The sequence below is a fragment of the Patagioenas fasciata genome, chromosome 3 (genome assembly GCF_037038585.1).
Source record: "Patagioenas fasciata isolate bPatFas1 chromosome 3, bPatFas1.hap1, whole genome shotgun sequence".
NCBI lineage: Eukaryota > Metazoa > Chordata > Aves > Columbiformes > Columbidae > Patagioenas > Patagioenas fasciata.
Window position 1 is genome coordinate 69,682,349 of NC_092522.1, and position 22,396 is coordinate 69,704,744.

Below are 22,396 nucleotides of genomic sequence, written 5' to 3' on the forward strand. Positions count from 1 at the left end.
AGCTCCCATATTGGCAGCTACAAAGGACAGTGTTGTCTGTTTAAACCTCAGAAAAAAATGAATACGAAGATGTGTTAATGTACTCTTCTGTGCCAAGGAAACTACCTGCAAATTACAGGGGTTTGACTTTGAAAACAGCTGTCCATGCTACAGGGGTGAGCTGGATCACTCACACATATTTGTCTCTTGCGGGGCAAGGCAGCTAGGGGAAGCTGGAGGGGGACACACCTGAAGAAAATATGCCCAAAGCATCCTCACTGAAGTAAGCCAGGCTTAAAGTTTGTGCTGAGCACTGTCTTATTCACAAGCACAGGACTCAGTGCTCATGTAGATGTTACTTGATGGGTTCAAACTCCCCCACAGGCTAAAGTCACGTAATGATTTTACAGTCAAGATTTTTCAAAGATTTTCTGAACACAGCATATCAGTTTGTTCAGCGAGGAGTCATACAGTCACTTCCTGTGCCTCTTACAGGAAATGTGCAGAAGGTTCTGAACTGAGATCCCTTGGCTGAGAAAATATGTTGGGAGCTACCATTACTAAGGCTTCAACTCAATAACAGGACTGGAAAGTGGCCAAGTCTTTCCATTCTTTGTATTGGAACCATCTTCCTACTGTGAGACTATTTATTATTGCTTGTGTTTCTTTTGTCACTGGGTATCACTCAGTCTGTCTCCTTCTTTGTCATATCTTCCCATCAGGTATTTATACCCAGAGATGAGATGCTCTCTTGAGCCTTCTCTTCACCAGGCTGAACAGTCCCAGCCCTCTCAACCTTCCCTCCTGTTTTACCTGCTGCAATCCCTTAATCATCTTCATGGTCGTTTGCTGGACCCACTCTGGAATGTCCATGTTCCTTTTGTGTTAGGGAGCCCAGATCTCGACCCATCACTATAGGTGTGCTCTCACCAGTGCTGACAAGAGGGCTAAAGATCTCTGCTGGCTACTGCCTTGCCTAATGTAGCCCAAGAGGCTGTTGCATTTCTGTGCCACAAGAACACATTGCTGGCTCACGGTCAGCTTGTTTACCAAGATCCCATATTTTCCTCTGCAAAGTTGCTTTCCAGCCAGTCAGTCCCAGTCTGTACTGGTGCATGGGATTATTCTTCACCAGGTGCAGGAGCTTGTGTTTTCCTTTACTGAACTTCACGTGTTAGGGTTTCTGAAGGCTTGCTTGCCTCTCATTCCGCAAAGATCCACAGCACTAACTCTTCTCAGCTGGTCCAGTTCTTAGCCGTGTTTCTGATTTCAAAGCTCACCAGTTGTATGCTTCCTGCCTTATTCCTCATGAAATCTGCAATTAATTAATTTTTACTTCATCCTGTATGCTATATTAGTTTAGACTACTCTCAGAAGATCAGATACAGAACAGTCTTTGTTACTGAGGGTTTTCAAATAAACTCTTAGTACCTCTGTTTAGTACATAAATAGAAAATCAAGTGGTAGTATCTTTTGCAAGACTAAGAAATTGCTACTTCTTTAATTTCTTTGGAGTATTTCCCTGTATAAACTTTATCTACATTTGAGTATAGTATGAATTTGAGCTAGGCAGTTTTAACCTAGACCAAAGAGCAGGGATGGATTGTAGGCTGACACACCCAAATCAAAGCTGAAGGTTTTTCTGAAAGACGTGTGCTAGTATAGTCCAAGATTATTTGGCTTAATTCAAAGATAACTGCAGAATTATACAGGATATTGGATTAGATGATATAGCAGTTCTTCCTGGCCAGCCGAGGGATCCCCATGAGTCTGCTGTTGCATGCAGCAGGCTTGCCTGTTCCAACGAGTGTACTCTGCTCTGCTAACTCACAAGATAATGAATTAGAAAATATGTCAAGACTAATAACACAGACACACTCCTGTGGGTTTTGAGTGGGAGGAAATGCACCATTCACTGACTAATCTTTAAACTTCAACTGGTGAATGTTAAGTCACCCTCCAAAGCATCAACCTGTTTCAAATTCCTAATAAGGATGTTGAATCTGTACTCTCAAAAAATAAACAGTTACAGAGACAATTACCATTTCTCACTAAGGCCAGATAGTTCTGAAAAGAAAAGAAACATGTTCTTTCTTGCAGTTTTAAGGTCTCTATTATCGTTCCTTGTAGAGTTCTTGTTAATAAAGATAAGATCTAATATTTTTGTTTCTATGAAATTGAACCATTTTCCTCTGCTGCAATTAAACCTGAATTGTCCACTAAAGATATTATTTTATTTTCTTATGTTTGATTGAGTTTGAATGCATTAGAAATAGTAGCCATATCTGCAGGATAATAACCCTCGTCAGAAATCTGCTGTATCAGTTTTCTTTAACCTTGAAGTTTATTCTAAGTGGCATTTCTAAAACATTACCTAATCTTCTTGCTCATGGCTTAGGTTTCTGGAATTGTTGCAGTCTGCAATAAAAAAGTGTTTATGTTTATTTTTTTATTGATGTCGAGACATTCTAGAGAAGATATTTATATATTCTGAGTTTAGGCACTTGATTTAGGAGGCCAGTAGGCTGGAGAAAGCAAAAGAGGAGGGGGCCTCTGCTTGCACTTTAGGGTGCGTATATAACATCTACTAAATTTGGCAGGGAATATGGTTTAAGAAATTTCTCCCCTTGTGCTGTACCTTGCTGTCCCATCACTTAGGGCAATACATTTGGTTATGGGGCTGTGTTTTAAGCAAAATATTAAATAAATTAAACATAATATCCCCAAAACCTTAAAGAAAAACACAGAATTTTGAATTATTTTGAAAAAGTTCTTTCTTTGGTGAAATCACAGGGTTATCCCACTAGCATTCAGAATCAGGCACATAGGGATAAACAATATGATTTGGGAATCCTTCACTGTACACATGTACGACAATTCTCTCCAGCTTCCACACTTCAGGTCAGTCTTTGATTAGAGCAAAGCTGTTACTAGATCCTCTGGCTCCTATGGTCCTGTAACTATCTCTAAAAAAAAATAATTGGACACTTCTTCCTGCTTTTTGAGCTGTGAACACAAAACTTATTATTGGCTGACACATTTTCTATGATAAGTTTCTAAAAAGGTAAGAAAATAACTTAAAATAACATCACATCATTTCAGAGGGTGATGAGTACACTCTGGTAAATTATATTTAAACATTTCAATAAGCTTTCTTCTTCACCAAACTCTAACTTGTTGTAAAGAAGGGGAAAGAAAGCATAGACTCTGAATCATAATCCTTACAGACTTGCCTCATTTATTAGATATGACTGATTTTAATGGCAATAATATGCAGAGGTTCCAGACAAGAGCTTGTAGAAGTGGTTGCAAGGAGGAGGCATCTCACTGTTACATGCAAGGTAACTAAATGGGACATTGCATCTGTCACCTCTCCCTCCCTCTGGCAGTGCTATTCAGCCTTGTGGTGCTTTCCCAACTCCACCAGCCCAGCACAGAGAAGCAACTGGGAGTCCAGGGAGCACGTGATGGTATCACAGTATCACAGTATGTTTGGGATTGGAAGGGACCTCAAAAGATCATCTAGTCCAATCCCCAGATCATCTAGTCCAATCCCCTGCACCCTTCTCTTTACTCACTTGCAGGAAGGTACGATGGGGCCTGAAATATGTGATCCTTTAAAACCTGTGGCAACCATTTCCCATCTGCAAGAGCTGTCGATACACTGAGGATTTATTTTACAGAAAGAGGGGCACAACAGTGGAAATCAGTGAATATTAGAATTCAGTAAAACCAACAGGATTGACTAGTAGAGACAAAGAAGAAAATTCACAAATAAAAGGACGCTGAAAGATGTCAGCAGAAGTCTCTTTCAAGAAATGTAAGGTTTTTGAAGAAATTAAATATTAGGTTAAACTTAAACGCATGAAGATGAATGGGAGCTGGAGCACCTTCCATATGAGGACAGGCTGAGAGAGTTTGGGTTTAGTGTTAGGGAAGTTGCTTTTCCCTAGGTTTCCTGCAGCAGAGGCTCAGGCATGGGTTCCAGAAATTCTGCTAAAATAAATAATTTTTTCTCAAGATACAGTGTAGAGCAGCTTGAGATGGTTGCCTCCTGAAGAGGCACCCTCAGCAGACAAAAACTTGGACAATTACACCCCCACAATCCAAGCCCTCATCCTCCGTGTGTCACTCTGGGTCAACTGCAAAATTCAAGTCTGGGTCTCCCTGTTCTTTGTTGGATTTCTTAATTTTTGTCAGACAGGCTGTCAATCAAAGTTCTGAGCTTCAGTTGATATTTTACACCTGCAGCTGGATAAAGTATGTTCTTGGCAATAGCCAAAGCATTCTTCTGTTAGACGCTATTCTGTTCCTTTACTTATCTCCAGGGATGCAGCTTCCCTTATCTTCTAGCTTGAGGACTCTGAGGCGTTTTTTACATAACAAAGCAGAAAGTTCAAAGGTTCACAGCCTGCAGAAGTTATGCTAAGCAAATTTACTTATGCTAATCAAATTGTATATAAGTAGTTTCTAACTGAGTGCTATAAGAAGCAGTATACCAATTAGTTTAACAAGCTAAGGCAGTCTATTCCCTAACACTAGAGAGAGAAGGGTCCAGGGAGATCTTATAGCAGCCTTCCAGTACCTAAAGAGGACCTAAAGATGTGGAAGGACTCTTTATCAGGGAGTGTAGTGATAGGACGAGGGGTAATGGTTTTAAACTGAAAGAGGGTAGATTTAGATTAGATATTAGGAGGAAGTTCTTTACAAAGAGGGTGGTGAGGCACTGGAACAGGCTGCTCAGAGAAGTTGTGGATGCCCCATCCCTGGAAGTGTTCAAGGCCAGGCTGGATGGGGTTTTGAGCAACCTGGTCTAGTGGAAGGTGTCCCTACCCATGACAGGGGGATTGGAACTAGATGGTCTCTAATGCCTGTTCCAACCCAAACCATTTTCCACATAATGGCTTAGTAGATTCTGGGCAGAAATAAGCATTAAACAAACACTATTTGTAACCCTACAGTGCATATGAAATATTTTGATTGTGGCACTTAATAGTTTTTAAAGATATGGTACATAATCATGCAAAGGAATGGTTGATGGACACCATCTCAAGGAAGAGTCCATCAGTTTGATGGGCTCTGATTCTGCTGTCACTCAACAGTTTTCGGTAGAACTCCCTAAGGTATTAGCTCTCATTAGCACTGAAGAGCGTTGGAACCAGGCTCACAACATACAAAATATTACTGTTCATAAAACCACATTGGCTTATGCATATACCTTCAGTTCTGTGCATTTTCACTTAAGTGATGTTCAGAAATAAGGATGTGGTTCTACCATGTTTAGTTCACAATATTATTGCACATAATAACTCTTGAATACTGTTTTCAAGTTAGGCATGGATATAAACACTGTTATTAATGTGGCTGAATGTTAATTTATGCAGCATAAATCCTGAACTGAGATATTTACCACAGCTGTAGAACTGTTATCGTCACGGCCAGAGGCATGTAGGTGTGCAGCCTTTTATTTACATGAGTTGGGGTTTCTAGCACTAGTTGTATTCAGGTACTTGTCCTGATGGGATGGGTTAATTCTTTTGCCTGCCTTCTGAAGGAGGGTGGAACTAAGAGTTATGACAACTGTTTGTGCCCTTGAAATTTGTGAAAAAATCAACAAATATATTCCAAGGAAAAAAAAAGTCCTACCCACTTGAGGATGTAAGTGAGATAAATGGAAATTTTTAGTCTGCAGAGCACTACCCTTCCACTATAGACAAACGTAATTACACAAATTGTTCCAGGAAGAGCAGAATTAATGAAATTTGGTTTAATAAGTTTTCAGGTCTGTCGTCCCCTACTGCTTCTCTTCCCCTTCCCTGATAATAACCAAAACTCCCCTTACGGCACTCCTATCAAGGGAAAAAAAGCAGGTCTGGAGCTATGTGTGTGTTGAGTAGCCAACCAATATGTACATGCTGATTTATCTTCCTGCCTGCTGCCAAATGGAGTGTATAACAGCTGTGTTCTGCATGCTTTTCTTTCAATAGTGGAACTAATTCAACTCTCCCTTTTGTAACCACATTGAGATTTCTGCCCCCTTTTCAAATATAACTGAAATTGGCAAAAAAAATCCTTATGAAGTATTGAAGAGATTGACATATGGATGGATAGACAGCATGATGACATGAGTCTCATTTTCTTAGCAGGTTGAGATGGTATATCTGATTTGGTAATTCAGTGTTCAGGCTAATAGACATTTTTTCAATCAGGGAAGAAAATTGCATTGATTTCACCATTCAGAATCCCCTTGGCATTGTTCAGCTTGTCCCATTCATTGCTTAATGCTTTATTAAAGTGTAAATGTATACATTTCAGAAGACATACTACACAGGTTTGGGACTGGGGACAGCTGTGATTTAGTCTGGCCTGATGACATTAATTTCCTTTCTCCTTGAGCTGTCTCACTTAGAAGCATTTCATTTTGTTTGTGTGTGTCTGGGAAAGAAGAAAGTCTAGCTATGCCATCCGTTAGCAATCTGTACTTTAGATCCATATTAGCAAGTCTAAGTGCACAAACAATACTTCCCTTGCTGAATCATAGGGATTAGGTTATTCTTTCAGTGCCTGTTTTATTCATTAGTTTACTTTTCCTGATATCAAACATAGCCAACTTGCAAATGAACTACAAACCTGGAAATGCATATTAACAGGATAGTGGCCACATGTGTGAGTGAGATCTTCATTAAATTTCTCATCATAGGTTTGAGGTTTTGGTTTCTGTTGTTTGTATTTTATTTTTTTCCCATTTTGATGCCTATATCTGGAAATACTTCACTAATTTACTCATTCCTAAAAAGTGTCAAGAGGACTTGTAGGTAAATTATCTATGATAAACTCTGTGCTGGTGTGGCCAGACAGCTGCTTGATTAACTTAATGGTTATTTCTGGCCTGAAAAGTCTATAAAGGAGAGGAGCACAACTTCAGAAAGAAATGAGTCCTACAAATTTTTCAGGGAGAGACACCTCAGATATGGAGAGTCTCACAAGGAACACAAGTGAGGTTTGGAGACCGCCGAGAAAATATACAGCTATTTTCTCAGTGAAGGGGCACATGGTAGTCACAAGAGGGAGGATACTTTTTTGAGCAGCTCAGTCCCATAAAGAAGGACCTATTTGAGAAGCATGGCCTTGTTGGGAGGTCAGATAAGGTGTGAGGCCTTGTGCATATTTGCAGGTTGTTTCAGGTTATATAGTAGCAGATTAACCAAACAGAAACAGCTGCACCAAAAGCAATATTTCACACTATTTTTCTATTTCAGGTGAAACTATTTACTTCAGAAACACAGTATCCTCTCAGCTCCATTTAATTTGATAATTCCTGATTAACCTTGTGGGTGAGCTGCAAATGGCGGGGGAGTTTCTGTCCTACTTATGCCTAGGTCTTCCCCACCACAACCTGGCTCAAGCGATGTGGTGGCTCTGGAGATATGAAACATGCAGTGACTGACTCTTGCAGGTCCTGTTCTATGTGACCAATGGTCCCATGTGTCTTGTGGAGCTATCTCTAGCCTCAAGGGAGCAGTAGGACCACACAGACAGGGGAGGAGACCCTGGGGTCTGTAGCTTGTGGTGTGAAGCTGCAAGGTGAAGTTGTTCTCTGCCTAACTTTGGAGTAGAACCCATCCTGGCTCTAGAGCTGCAAAGAAGACTCCCATGAGGGTCTCTGCTCTAGTGGGAAAAGGCTACTGCTTTTTGGAAGGTTTGTCCTCAGCATTGCCAAGGTTGGTCTAGGGGGACATGAAGAAATGTACTTCAAAACTTTTCAGCTTAACTTCAAACCACTTTCACGACTACATCTCTGCTATATTGTCTTCTGAATAGCTGGGAGTTATGGCTCTAGGAAATCCCAAAATAACAATACGGTTTCCTAGTTGCAGAAACTCAACTTCTCAGGCAATGAAACACAAGATCATAGAAGCAAATCTGCAAAAGGAATTGTAGGTGCTGCACAGACCAGGTGGGCAGCTCTGCTCCTGATATGGTCAGGCAATTTTAACTGCCTACTTTTACACTGTCAACAATCATGTGAACCATTTTGTTAAACCTTAGAGTTGTCTGTGGGCAACTAACAGGGAATGGACAATGAATTATCTGTTTTGACCACAGACTTGGAGTTACAAGTATTGTGCAAAAACTGAAAGAGGAATTCTTAAGAGTGAAGACTCACTCATAAAATGCTCAGTGGGGTTTCATTCTTGATCTGACACATGTTGTTCAGGATCTTGAGCAAGTCATTGAAGACCTCTGTGAAAATCAGAAAAGTAAGGAGAACTTTGCTTCTTTGTATTTTGCTTTTGTGGTGGTCTGTATGAATTGTACATTTCTGGGGACAAGGGCAGAGTCTTCAATTTCCTTACAGTTAATTTTACCAATTATTCAGATCTAACAAATAAGGGACTTGGAAACTATGAGGCAGAAAAGGGAGAGGAAGAACACAACTACGACTATGTGGATGAAAACACAATTGAAAACTTAAGACAAGTATTTCAAGGCACCACAGTCAGAAATAAGCATGCATCCTCCGAAGGAAGAAGGTGAGTGTGACCTGTCATCATTTACAAATGGAAACAAGTGTGGGCAGAGTGATTTTTCAGACTGGCTGGTGATCTTCACTCCTTAAAATGAGGGAGATTTTCCCTGGGGAGATGACACTGTTGCTCCAAATGTTCTGTGAGAAACATGGGAAGGGCATCTCGGAGCTAATACCTGTCGCCCCCTGTCATTCTTGGTGATGTCACCTTTATCAAAGCGGCACCTATGCTTGTTCTGGTGACAGAAGTGCACACGCAAGACCAGGTTTGCAGGTGGAAGCAAAGCCTTAATTAGAACAACAGTTACCCTAACAAAAACGCACAGAAACCCAGAGAAAGGCTTTGTCTCGGAAAGTCTGTCTAATTTTTCTGATTTGTGCCAGTTTGCTGTAACAAATCATTGTACTCTAAATGCAGTCCTTTCCTTCTTTTTAGAAGTGGATGTCTTGTTGTGCCTCATTAAGGTTTGTCTCTTAAAAAGCTTTCAGGAATTATCTGTGTTTTCACTAAATCTTTGAGGTTTTGCTCTGGCAGTCTGCAGAGACTTAAAGTGTTAGTGAAGTGGGCTTTTGCTTCTAAAGGTTTCAAGCATCGTTTCCAACTAAATACAGTTTAGAGGTTTTTTTTTTTTCTAGGTCTGAACTAACTGTGTAGTCCCAGTTTTTTTCACTCCTGGGTCAGCCTTCTATGAACTTCACTTGATTTGGCTGAGTTGATTCTTTTGTTAAGAGAAACCCCTGAAAACCCAGCAAAACTTGAAATATTGTGTTTCAGAGATTCAAAAAATGATTTTATTATGAAGTGATATTTTATTTCAAAATGTAATATGTATTTATTTGAAAATGGCATGCAACGTTTCTGTTCTATTTGAGTTAAACAGCATACTGAATGTGAAATAAGTTCTTATTTTTTTCTGAAGTACTCAAACCCCTTAGAAACATGACATCCAGGGCAGTGTGCAGTATCCATGTGGCTATCTCTTGTCCTGCTCACAGCCACAGAAATTCCAAAGTTACAGGAAAGACTGAAAAATGAAACAAAATAGGGTATTTCACATAATGCATTATTTCTCAGTCCACATACTGCTGAGGATGGAGACTTGTTCTATCTCTTAAAGAAGTCAAGAAAGAGAGAATGAAACCCTCTTTTGACTAAAATAATCCTTTTGACTAAAGGCATTAATGGAAAAGCACAGTTTCAAGAAGCAATGCCAGCTCAGAGGATCACCCTCTAATTATACTACTTACTGTTATGGCATCATTTTATCCACCTGCCCTTTAAACTCCCTGTCAATAGAGGCAAGGTTTCACTTTGTTGGCTGTCTTCTTTGAGGGCACTAGTAAAACATAAAAGAAATGACCTTTGCCGCTTTCAAGGATATCACTATCTGTCTTGGATTATGAAGCAATACCATAAATTATCCTCCGCAGATGACAGAAGTATCCACCTTCTGAAATCATTAGCCAGCCAAGGAGCACATAGCTCCTTCTGCCTGCTGATCTTCCCCCAGCTATCAGAAATCCTCCATTATGGCTTTTATCTAGCACTTAAAATTTCTATCAGGCTTTGGTGCTTGCGCTTTTGAGGATTTTGACATATAAAGATTTGATGTGGGCATACAAAATTAACCTTTAAAGTGGGGAAAAGCCCTATAAAACATCTAGTCAGGTAAAATGACTGATGGAGCTTTTGAGTAAGTATGCTACACATCTAGTTGAAGGGGCTATTAAAATAAAAAAATTAGCCGTTCTAGGCTTACTTATAGGCAAGTAATGCACAAAATGTGTTGTCTCTTGTACCGGTGCCAAATGCCCAGCATTCGATCACGTTAGTTCTGCTTCAAGAACTCATCAGTCAACCATTTCCCACCCATTGCACCTTCCTTCTGCAAATAGCCTTTATGCTACTTATTAATATCAGGTTTTAATTATTTGATATAGAGGATCTATCAAAATTAAATCTATTGATCCAAATTACTTCAAAATGGAGTCATTAGGGGAAAAAAAAAAGTTTTAATGAAACACAGAAGCAAACCTCAACAGTCAGGTGTATTTTGAGAAAATCAGTATTTATTATTTGCAGTGTTTCACCAGTGCCCCCAAAAAAGCTTTCCACAGTCAGGGCCAAAGCATGACAGTGTGATACTAGAAAGAACCAGTCCTCACTCTAAGCAGGAGAGAGAAAGAAAGGAGACTTGCCTCAGGTCATTGCTATGTTAATTTTGATATAATAAACGTGGCCAGAGGGTCAATGGTGTTAACATGACCTCATCACTCCAGAACAATAAGCGATTAAACAAGGGACTTGACTACAGATGCCTGAGCTTGCTATAGCAACAACCACCATTAACATATTTTAACCTTTCATTAAAGATTCAAGAGAAAGCAGAAAGAAACCCTGAAACCATTTCAAATGTGTGGCTTTCATTCTAACAACACAAGCTTCTTTCCTTTTACTGCCATGAGTTGGTTTTGGAGAGGGTTGTTTTGTTTTTTGGGGTTTTTTTTACAAAAAAAGCCCTCAGTCTGACAGTCTTTTAGAAGTTGTCAATAACATTTTTTCTTGGGTTTGAGAAAAAGGAGGAGAGAGCTCTGGTGCTGTTATAATGTCTCATCCCATGTCCCCGCAAACAAAAATGAGATGGAGGCAGGCAGGAGCAGCAACAACAACAAAAACCCAACAACAAAACCGGAGAAGGCAGCTTCTGTCTCCAGTGCTGACAACTGCTTGTAACCTCATGGGTGGAAAAGGACAGAAACAACATGGTCCAGCCACCTGGAGAGCTGAAAATATCTACTGGTGTCAAGCTGTTTCAGGACATAGCTTTTTGGACTTGAACTTCGCACAAGTGCTGGAAAAGGAATGGCCTCAGCTGACTAAGCCCGGGAGCTTATGAAGTAGGAGCCAAAAAAAGGAAAAGTAAAAAAGAGAGAGAAATGCAACAGGGAATGGAAAAATCACACAGCTGTGTTTTCCTCTTGTCATGAACTCAGAAGTTGACGCAGTTTTGTTTGAACAACATACTTCTCCTATTTTTTATTTTGTTGACTTTTAAAAAAAAGTAATTGTATGAAACAGACTGAGGTGGAACTTTTATTTTTTTTTAACCTCATGCTGAGATGTAGGTTCCTACATAACAGAAGACTACAGACAGTTCATTTATAATGAAAAACAACCATTTTGACCCCAAAGCTGCTTCATTAATCGTTTTATAATGTTTTTCCACAACATTTACCTAGAGCTTTCATACCACTGACACTCTAAGTTAGCTGTTTCTTCTGCAGCTCCCTTTACCTCTGGTGAAAGGCTGAGTCAAACTTTGCAGGGTCAGGGATATTGAAGCGAGGAACCCAAATCCATTACTAGAGTAATATGTTTCCAGCACTTTTGGAAGTCCCTCTCCTTTTAAGTAGTTTTCAATGCATATGTGGGGGCATCACCGGCTTTGCTAAGTTTCATTGTTAGTTAATTTTTCTTCTGCCTGGTATTTTCACTTTTCCCTAACATACAGACTGAAGCTTTTTTCCAGGGTGCAATCAAAGGTGATTACAGAAGGAAGGAAGAGTCCAGAGGAAGCAAATAGTCTGCTGCTCTGAGAGCTGCAATTCAGTTCTTAGCTTTGACACAGTCAGGACTTCCAGCAGCCTGTCCCAAAGCAGCTGTAGTTTCAGAGACCCTAAGGGCAGTGGGGACTAAGAGAATACCATGATTATTTAGATGTTCTTCCTCCATGCGTGGGTCTTGTCATCGCCACAGAGGGCAGATTCAAACATGCATTTTTTTGTAGCATGACAGACCTGGGAATAGAATGCACTGGTGAAATTTTAACACCCTGGCATATTAGCATTAAGTATTCATTAAATTATTAATTAACTTCCCTCCAGGCCTGCACCTCTGGTCCCCCAGGTGTGACCTGTTGGAAGACTCTGCAAGAGGAGATATACCTTTTCCCATGTCTGTCAGACCAGCAACATGACGCAGGCATCGTGGATGTAATCACAATGGAGAAATACTGGGAAAACATTTGCTGGAGCCACGTCTTACACTGACTAAATGAGCACTTTTGCCCTGTATAGGTCAAACATTTCCATAAACTATATAAGCAATACTAGTAAAAGAAAAATTTACTGGTATGAGTTCCACACATTTAGGCAAAGTTGCTGGCATAGCTGTGTCAGAGTCATATATTAGCTTTATTTTTGCTGTAGTCTTGGAATTGCTGGTGTAATTTCACTGACAAATCAATTTATGGCACAGATGAGCCCTAACTCGCAGACATTAATTTGACTCCGGAGCTCATTCACCTACACTCTCTGTGTAATTTTTAAATCCAAAAGTTAAGGTTACCTGTTTTACCCTGTCATTTTGTTTCATTTGTTTTCAGAGACATCTGAAGCAAAATAATTGTGAAATTAACTGGAAACAAACAGAAAATGATGTCCTTCACACATGAAGATTGTCCACAACTGTAAGAAAAAGCAGCTCATGAAAGTGTCCTTCTTGTCTCATGAAGAGCATATGAGGCTGTAATTTAACTATGACAATCCCCTGAGAGGCTAAACTGCTTACTTGTCCTAAATAAGAAGTCAAACCAGCTAATGCATCATGACCCTTTGAAGGCACAAAGTTCTTCTGTACATATTTATTAATTAATTCAGATAATGATACCAAGTCCAACCCTTCATTCTTATTGTACCTGAAAATCCAGTTGATTTTATGAACCACTGTAGGGCATACACAAGAGGAACATCCTTTACTGAAACAGCTACATGGTTGTTTCTTTTGGTTTTGGGAAAAGGGAAGGGAAGAAAGGGTAATGAAGCATCGTCTAAGGTGAACATCCATTTCTTTAGCCAGTTTCATATGCTTCAGGTTAAGGCTCAAAATTAGAAACAGCCAGATTCTGACACTCTGTCAGACAATGAACAATGCTTTATCACACAAGTAGCACTGTTGTACAGCAAGTAATTCACCCTGGAAAACACCACCACTCCTCCCAGAGGGAAGTGCTACTCAGAACGACTGTGAGTGCCTAAATTCGATACCATTGTCATCTCCATAGCTCCTTGCACAGCTTAAGTTATCTGGATTCACACAAGAGCTGCATATTTTGCTATTGTGTTCAGTGATTTGCTGGAAACACAGCCAGGAAGGAAGGACAGAAGTTGGAGATGAAAGAGCAGTGTTTGTGCCAGCCCTTGCAACTGAGAAAAAGACACATGCTGCCCTCTTTAAGAGGTCTGGAAAAGCAGTGCTAAAGAGCTTCACTTGTACCTTGTATTCCCACACAAGAATCTGGGAGACAAGGCAGTCTCGGGTGCCTCCAGGCTTCATCTGTGGATGGCCAACACTGCCCCTCTGGAGAGAGGGAATGGAAGGAGCAGCAGAATCTCTACCCCTTTTTAAAACAACACAAGTGTTTGCTTTGAAGAATTTCCTTTTACTTTGTATTTCTGAGAGTGAAAAATGAGACCCAAATAGCTACGTGGCATCTGAAAGCATAGAAGAGCTCCTTGGCCCAGGAGGGACCTCCCTTTGTGTCCTGCCCCTGCCCTGCGTGTGCCGAGCAGTGGCAGAGAGAGCCCCTGCTTACAGAGATGAGCATCTCAGTGGGCTTGTCAACGAGCACGTAATTGGTGCTGATATTAGAGCTGTTGTATTCCCGTCTGGTATCACTGTGTGCAATCACATGAGCTGCACAGATAGAGTGAGTTTAACATCTTTGGGTGGCACTGGACCTAAACCTCATATTCTGGCAGAATGAGTCTGATATTCATCGTTTCTGGCATGCAAGAATAAGAACTGGGCAGCACTTTCATAGCAAGTGCTGTGTATCTAGAAGTGTTAAGTCTAGGGCAAGTGCACATCCCTCTGGCAGTGCTTTGACTCTCAAATTATTGAGAACCAATGTGTAAATACACAGTTGACGTGCCAAGAGTTTCAAGGCTTAGCAGCAGCTTGATCAGAGTGGCGTATCCAGAAATCCCAGACAGCAGAGTGGAGAAAGAAAACATGTTTAGAAAACCTAGACATACTGTATTTTTAGTCCTACTGAGGAGTTAAAAAGCAAATGCTCACAGAAATGCCTTAATACACTTTAAAGTCTTTTCAAGCAGACAGTATAGTATCTTCAGACTTACCTATTAAAATTCTACTGAATGATTAATTTTCACTCATGCAAATTAATTTAGAATTTCTCAATATTGTCTCACATTAATTTATTCAGGATAAAGGTTCATTCCTATTAAAATTGGTTACAAATTAAATATTAAGAATATTGCTCGGAGTACCTTGATTTCATGCATATGCAGCATACAGAGTTTTGCATATCACTAGTTAACATGGAGGATTGCGGGTGTGTACAAAACCTGTAACTGGCTGACACATCACTTGTGTGTATTTAAACTATATTTTTAGCTTTTTTCACAAAATTTTGTATTTCTCTTTGTAACAACTCAAAATGGCCTGGTTTGTTATGCCAGCAAATGCAATCTGGTATTTGAATAAAAAGAATTTGTTGTGTATTTTACTGACTCTTTTTTTCTTCTTCTTTCTGCTTAATGTGATGCTGTCCTCTGCTGGGTGTCTGAAAGATATATTACTAACTCAATTTTCCTTCACTAAAGTACCAGAAGCCTGACTTCTGCAGCTAGAAGGGAGCAAAGGAAAGCCAACATCCTCCTGGGCTACATTGGCAGAGCAGTGCCAGTAGGTCAGGGGAGGTGACCTTTCCCCTTTTCTTGGTACTGGCAAGGCCACATCTGGACTGCTGTGTCCTGTTCTGGGCTCCCCGGTACAGGAAGGATGTGGACATATTGGAGCAAGTCCAACAAAGGACCACAAAGATGACTGAGGACTTGGAGCATCTGACTTACAAGGAGAGAGAGCCTAGAAAAAATAGGGTACTCATTAGTTGCTCTGGGTGTTCGGATGGGTGTGAACAGGGTGGGATGCAGTTGCTTTCCCACCAAACCTAAGCTTCTTTCACACTTTCTATAAAAACATTTGGGATCTAGTTCGTGAAAAAAATTAAGACTTATCAGCTCTTTTTGTAACTTCTTCCCTTTAAAATACTTCCAAAGAAGCATTTTGTCTTCTTTGCATGGGTCCTGTCACATAAGAAGTTTAGTTCTGCCACCCTTATGATGTGCAACAGTCTGTGTATTCAGCCTCATTGAGTTCAATAAGTTTTATTCATTTGAGTAGAGGTGGCAGATTTTATGAACCTTGTAAATATATTAGTCGCAGAGATGTCTCCAGTATCTTTTCCTCAGACATACAAGCCAACATTTTATCTCATGACAGAAATGAGAACTAGCTTGGCTGCTCAGTTTACATGATGCAGAGGGATAGTAGCAGTTGTATTCAGTTCTTGGCATGGAAGACAGGCTGTGGTGCTGCGCTGCAAGGAAAGGGCATCCAGTCTTGCTGGGGAAAGCAGAGGGAATGGAGGAGGCATGAAGAAAGATCCCAGGAAAAGGTTCATGTTTGATGTTTAAGACCTGATAAGTATTGTGATTCCCTGATGCTGTACAGATGACCACAATGATTTTGTACGTTTTGCTGATAGGTGTTTGACAAAGCGGTCCTTGAGGGACCTCATTATTCCTACACATTACTGCTCAAGAAGAACACATTCAAGAGGGGAAAGCCATTTTCAGCTGAACATAGACCATGATCACTATGCCTGAAGAGAATACAAGTGTATTTAAAACATAAGATATTTGCTTTGGAAAAGATTGGCATAAACTTTCGCACAGACCTGTTAGCTTAAAGGCTTATCTTTTTTGATGCTAAAAAGTATTTCCAGTGTGTTCTCACTGAAGGCCTGCTCGGCAGCAGCTGTTTCTGCAGCACTCCATGTGTGCATAAGCCCCTAGTGAGATGGCATTTTCTGTTTGAATGATAAACATGCACATTTTTTATAAATCCAGGCTTTGTGCTTGAGAAGATAAGAAGAATCTTTTCCCTGCATTCTTCTTTAAATGCCAAGAGCTCTTTTGTTCAAACGCAACCTGCCAAACAAATGCTTATCTGCCACACTCTTCCAATAAGAAGCTGCTGTTTATTCTTGCTATCTCTTCACTTAACATGATTTATACTTCTCCTACCTCAAGATTGCCCAAGTGTTCCCCTAACATATTTTCACTTTGTTGTGTCTGTATCATGTTAACTTTTGACTCCTTGACACCACCTTAAAACTGATAGTCTGAAGAGAGTTTTCTTGCTTCTACTTCATGTATTAGCCGCAGGTTGTTGCCTTTTTTTTTTTTTTTTTAATTTTCCTCCCTCCTGTTTTTTAATGCAGCTGTGTGCGAGGAGTGTTCTTGTGCTTTGCAATCATACATCTCTTTGATGAGCTTCCCCTGTCTCTTTTCTTGGGTTTTTGGATTTCCTCAGGTAGCCTTTTATGACTCTTTCTCTGGGACTGATAAAACACATGGTTCTGATCTAAGTGCAGACTACTGGCTGCTGTCTGCTGGGCAGCAGGAGGGATTGCCCAGCCTTTGCCTGGTTGCTGCTGCTCTTGCCACAGTCCTCTGCTGCTGGCCACCGCCGGAGCGGGGGACTGGGATGAGTGGCTCAGTCCGGTTATTTTTATGTTCTCAAATAACTTTAAATTCCTCATGTGAGTTAAAATTTCAGAGCACGTGGAAACCGCTACATGGTGTCTCAAGGGCCTGATCCCACCAGGATTTAAGAACCGCCTGTATGTACAAGTGCCTCGTCCCAGTGCTCTCTGTGATACTGTTCCTGTGGCTTCGGGTGCAGCATTGGCGGCAGCCAGTAGCTCAGGTCAGCCTTGGAAAGTGGCAGAGCTTGCCTGGCTCTTCCTAAGGCAGCCTCAGAAGCTACAGGCTTTTGTTTCTGCAAAAGCACCAGCTCCTACATAGACCACCTGGACCTCAGAGTGCAGTGGAAAGGTCAGAGTGGGGTTCAGACCCACGTGGTGCTGCAGTGATGTTGCCAGCAAAAAGTATCTTCTTTTTTTGCCTTAATCCAGTTGCCTGCTCTTCTTACATTTGGTGATCACATCTGTTAGTATTTTGGAGGATAACACTGCATGAGAGATGGAAACAGACTTTCAAAAATTAAGCTTTTCTCCAGTCTGCAAGACTGGTTTATACTATATCATAACTGCTGCAGTCTTTTCCTACAAACTTACACACAAATAGTTTGTGCCACTCTTTTCCACAGCTATAAATGGTTTGCTGAAGGAAGTGAGACACATTAAGGACTTTATTTCATTGTATTTTCTGTCCTGGGAGTTTGGTTAGGCATAAATCAGCTAAAAAGCATTAAAAAATTATCAAGTTTTTTCTAGATAACCTTGTTACATAAAGTGAGTCATATTTTAAGTAGGTATAAATGCAACAAATCTTTAGTGATTCTGCCTCCACTTCTTGCCTGCTGAGCCCCATTTTGAATGACTATCTGTGCTTCCCAGCTGGAGCAGACTTTTCTAGTTGGTGTAGTCTGACAGGTCTGCAGCCCTTGGACTCTCCTAGAGTTCCTTATCAGCCCCTGCCTGGGGCAGTTCTGTACTTCATGCCATGCAAGTTGTTCTTACGGTGCCTCATGGTCCATTTTTCTCATCTGTAGTACAGAAGATCAGATCCAAAAAAGAGCTTAGGTTCAGATCTCCAAGAAAATTCATATTCTTAAATCATATCAAAAACATCCTAGTGTCAGGAGACCAAATGCCTCTGTGGCTATGGGCTGTAAGCACTTCAAACTTAAATTGAACAGAGCCCAGCAAGCGATCTGATGTCCAGCATCACTGCAAAATTGAAATGGCAGCAGGAGAGGTGGTATCAAGCTGGGATTTTTCTTTGAAAATTAAATTGGTGTAAATTTCAGACCTTTTTCAGGTGCCAGCTATTTGCAGTCTGTATATGAAGGCTCAGCATAGGATCAGAAGTAGACAACATGCTCCTCCTGGAGCTACCAAGGTTTGGATGAGGGAAATGTTGTAAAAAGACGGTATCACTTTGAATCTCACTGCCTTCCATAGCAGGAACTGGAAGTCCACAACTCACAACACCCTCCTGAGGAGTGTCAGGCAACATGACCTGGTCTGAAAACATAGCTGAACAATTAACTTTTAGGAAATGTGGATCTTTTTAAATGTTGTGTACCAACAGTGAAAGTATTTATACTAGGTTCAGTTTTGTTTTCTTTCTGGGAGGGTCCAAATCTGCATCTTCTACTTTCCAGCAGAACCATGCAGCTGCCAGGTTAAAGTCTGTTCCTTCATACCTGGCAGGTGTAGAGGAGGGTGCTTTTTCCCACCATCAAAAAGCACTTTATTATGATTAGAGAGTGAAGGCTTGAAAGGAAGGCAGCCCAAACAATTCTGCACAGATTAGGGATCATAGGAAAGGGAAAACCCAAGAATACAATTCCTGTTTGAAAAAAAAAAAAAGTTCTTCTGCATTTTTGCTAACAATTTCTTTACCTGTGAAGTTCTATGTCTCAGTAACTGAAAAAGCTGAAAAAGTGACTGCTGATACCTGCTGACAGCTCTGTAGAGATGTACTTTTCCTAGAGAACAGGAAGCGTGCCATTCCCCTGATGGAAAAAAAAGGGTGATTGCTGAAGGGGTCAGCCCTTACATACATGTGTTACGAACAGTTTAGGAGAATATTTGGTAAAGCACAGGTCCAATTTGCAGTGGTTTTGCTCCCAGTTGCAAACATGCAGAAAAGGACAAGGACCTTACTTCTGACCATTCCTCAGAAATCCTGCTCCTGTAGGAAAGGCATGGAAAACCGCGCATCTCTTAGAAATCAGGAGCTAACCTGCCTAAATTGAGCCTGGATGAGCCTAGGTATGAGTAGAGTAGACTCATGAGAGGAAGGTTCCTCATCAGCCCCGCAGAGCTGTGGGAGGGGAGCAAAGTTCAGCACTAGTGCCCAATCTCTGAGGAAGGTCAGGCTCCTTCCTGGTGGATTCTTATTCTCTGAAGTTGTATTTTGAATCCTGTATCTGTTTCTAACCTTCCCTCCTCCTCTCCCAAACACTGTTTGTTTCAGTCCCATTAGGCTCATTATTGGCAAGCGTGTAGAGGAGTTTAAATTTCTGACTTTCTGGAGCTGCAGCCAGCTGTGTTGGTGCTTTTCTCTAAGAGCACCTCTGTCAAACAGAAACAGGTCTTGCCTAATACCAAACAGTCCTCAGCAAAGAGACTACATGTGTAAAAGGCATGAGAACAGGGCTGAAAACCCCAGACTAATGCTGAGTAAGAAAACCCCTTCTGCTTTGCGAGTTCTCCTTGCTGGGTAATGCCCTGCTTTGGTCGTTGTCAGCTTTTGCTGGCTCTAAGTAGCAAGCAGCCTTCTCCAGTGCTCTCCCATCCTTCTCTAGACACATCCTACCATAGCTGTACTGCCTTCTTTTGACACTTTTCTCTCTGCTTAGTTTCTGATACCCATATATTTTCTTACCAGGATGCATCTTTTCTGTTTCAAAATGTCTGGATCTGCCCTACTTGTAAGAATCCACCATCCTGTGTTTTGTTAAAACTTTTATACATGCATCAACCTCCAAATTACAATTGCTGACCAGATCCTATAGCCTTTGCCTGATTGGCTGGCGTGCTGAATTGGGACAAAGTGTCTAGAATACATAAATGCTTGATGCTGTATTGAGAAAGATGTTTCTTTTTCAAACTACTGAAGTATTTCCTAATGTTATAATAAATTCAGGTAAGGTGATATTTGCTTTTTGAAAATGTGTTACAAATATCTCGAGTACAGCCATTTGCAATTTTTAAGTTTGTTTTCCCTATTGTATTAACTGCTCTTTTTGTTTCTCAAAGCACATGTTGGGTTAAATTTAAGCTAATCACAGAAAAGGTCATTTTTTTTTCCCCAAACTTTTCTGTAGCACAATTAACTTAATATTTTAACAGCTGGCAGCTGTGTTAATTTATTTTTAGATTATACCTAAAACCTGTTGGAATCTAATAACTCTGATCTGTGAACCAGGTAATTAAGGTAAAAACTCCCACATTTTCTTACACCTCATTAATGTATTTCCTTTGAAAATTGTTGGCTAATGATGGTACATTAAGAGTTTATCCATAAAATGACAATGAATAATTAAAACCTTTGTCCTGGGATATCAAAGGACAGAAGAGTGTTTAGGTGCTCAACATCTTGATTATTATCTCTTAATTTGCAGTGCAAATATTGTGCAACTTTGGGGAAAAAGGACCAATCAAACTGGCAAAGTAGTCTGGAAAGACACAAATCATTTTCTTTTCCTTCATTTACTTGGTATCCTGCTCGTAATTCAGGGGGCATGGAGAGTCCCAAGGAGCTGATGTTTCTCCAGCTGCCTGCAGCTGGACCAGCACCACAAAGAGGCATGCACTGGCCACCTCACATGGGAAGATCTGCTAGGTGCTGCATCACCTCTCAGGCCACTGCTGGGCTCCTGGCACAGCTCCAGCCAGCCAGGGGACACAGGCTCCCTGCTCCCCAGCACTGTGCTTGGGCCTTGGAGGGAACGAGGGCTTGAGGGCAGTCTCAGAAGCAGCTTGCAGGAGGGTCTCTGCTGGAAGGGTCCTTGCTCAGCTGCTACTGAGACACCAAAGCTTTTCTCAGCCACTTTGCTGCTGGGGAAAAGTCCAAATCTCACCTTTAATGTCTGTGGAAAACCTTTTACTGTTGCAGGTGTGTCAGAAAGGCTATCACTACTATGGCTACAAGTGAAATGCAGTATGTGAGCACAACAGAGTACCTCCATGTGCTCCAGCAGAAGAGAGTGGCACATACATTTCTGCTTCTGAGGGAGTGGTATGGGACCAACTGAGATGCTAGGTACAACGAAAACTGTGGGACAAACCTAAAATGGTGGCAAAGCAAAGCTGCTTTCCCCTGTTTTGACTTATGAGTCTAAGGCTTGTGTCATGTTTAAATACATTGTAGTACAAGCTACCATCTGAGAAGGTGCAGCAGGCACTGGTTGTATCCCCATCTTCTGCGGTCCACCACATAAAAGCAGCTCCAATCATGACTGCTCTCTTGGAGAAGTTTTCATAAGGATGAAGGATCCAAGTCAGCAGTTTTCCTGAGAAACTTCAGGTCCAGTCTGCCTCCAGGACCCCTGTCCCACTTCCCCACAACGTTTCATGTCAATTCCCAAGGGATAGTATCACCCAGAAGACTGGGATCACCACTTGGTCCTGAGTGTGCCAGGTGCTTCGAGTGCAAACAATGTGAATGTATCTCTTCCTCAGTAATCAAATGTAACACATGACACATTGCAACAAGAATGATTAGACATGGGGGAATGGAAAAGCAACCTATGGCTATACAGACTCTGTAATCACATAAATCAATAGATAGATCAATGTTTTCTTGAGGTAAGCAAAATAAATCAAATACCAGAAATCTCTGTTGGTCGTGTAAGAGCTGCTACAGAATAAGCTAATTTGCTTCAGGACTTCACAGGACTGGCTCCACAGTACCACATGAGCCACGCACTTGTTGCAAAGCAGCATACCAAGGGAATTCATCTGTACTCAACTATTTAATCTGAAAAGCCTGAAAGCTTCAAAGTTGATGGCAGCTGGTCTGCAAAATAACAACTTTGTTGGCAAACAGCTGAGGCATTGGTTCTGGATCAGAACTTCAAAGAAAAGTTTCTGATGATCATCTGTTAGACCATCAAGGACCTGAGTAATTACATATCTGGTGGGATCCCTGTATACAGGGAAAAAAGCAGTCTGAAACAGAATATAATTAGCTTTTATTTAATTTTGTCTCCAATAATGATACATTATATTTGAAGTAAAAAAAAAGTAATAAAGTAAGATTTTCTGTGAGGCCTTTTATTTCTAAGGAATTGAATTAAACAAAAAAGCTAATTAGGAAAAT

At 40.9% G+C, this 22,396-nt stretch overlaps 1 protein-coding gene across 1 annotated transcript in view; it reads left to right on the plus strand.

Moving 5' to 3' along the window:
* THEMIS (thymocyte selection associated) overlaps positions 1-14,885 on the plus strand; it is an 81,646-nt gene extending 66,761 nt beyond the window's left edge. The window contains exons 6-7 of the mRNA XM_065835076.2: positions 8,360-8,513; positions 12,895-14,885. Of these exons, the coding sequence (XP_065691148.2) occupies positions 8,360-8,513; positions 12,895-12,904 (164 nt within the window). The 3' untranslated portion in view covers positions 12,905-14,885. The remainder of the gene's footprint in view (positions 1-8,359; positions 8,514-12,894) is intronic.
* Positions 14,886-22,396: the final 7,511 nt, after the last annotated feature.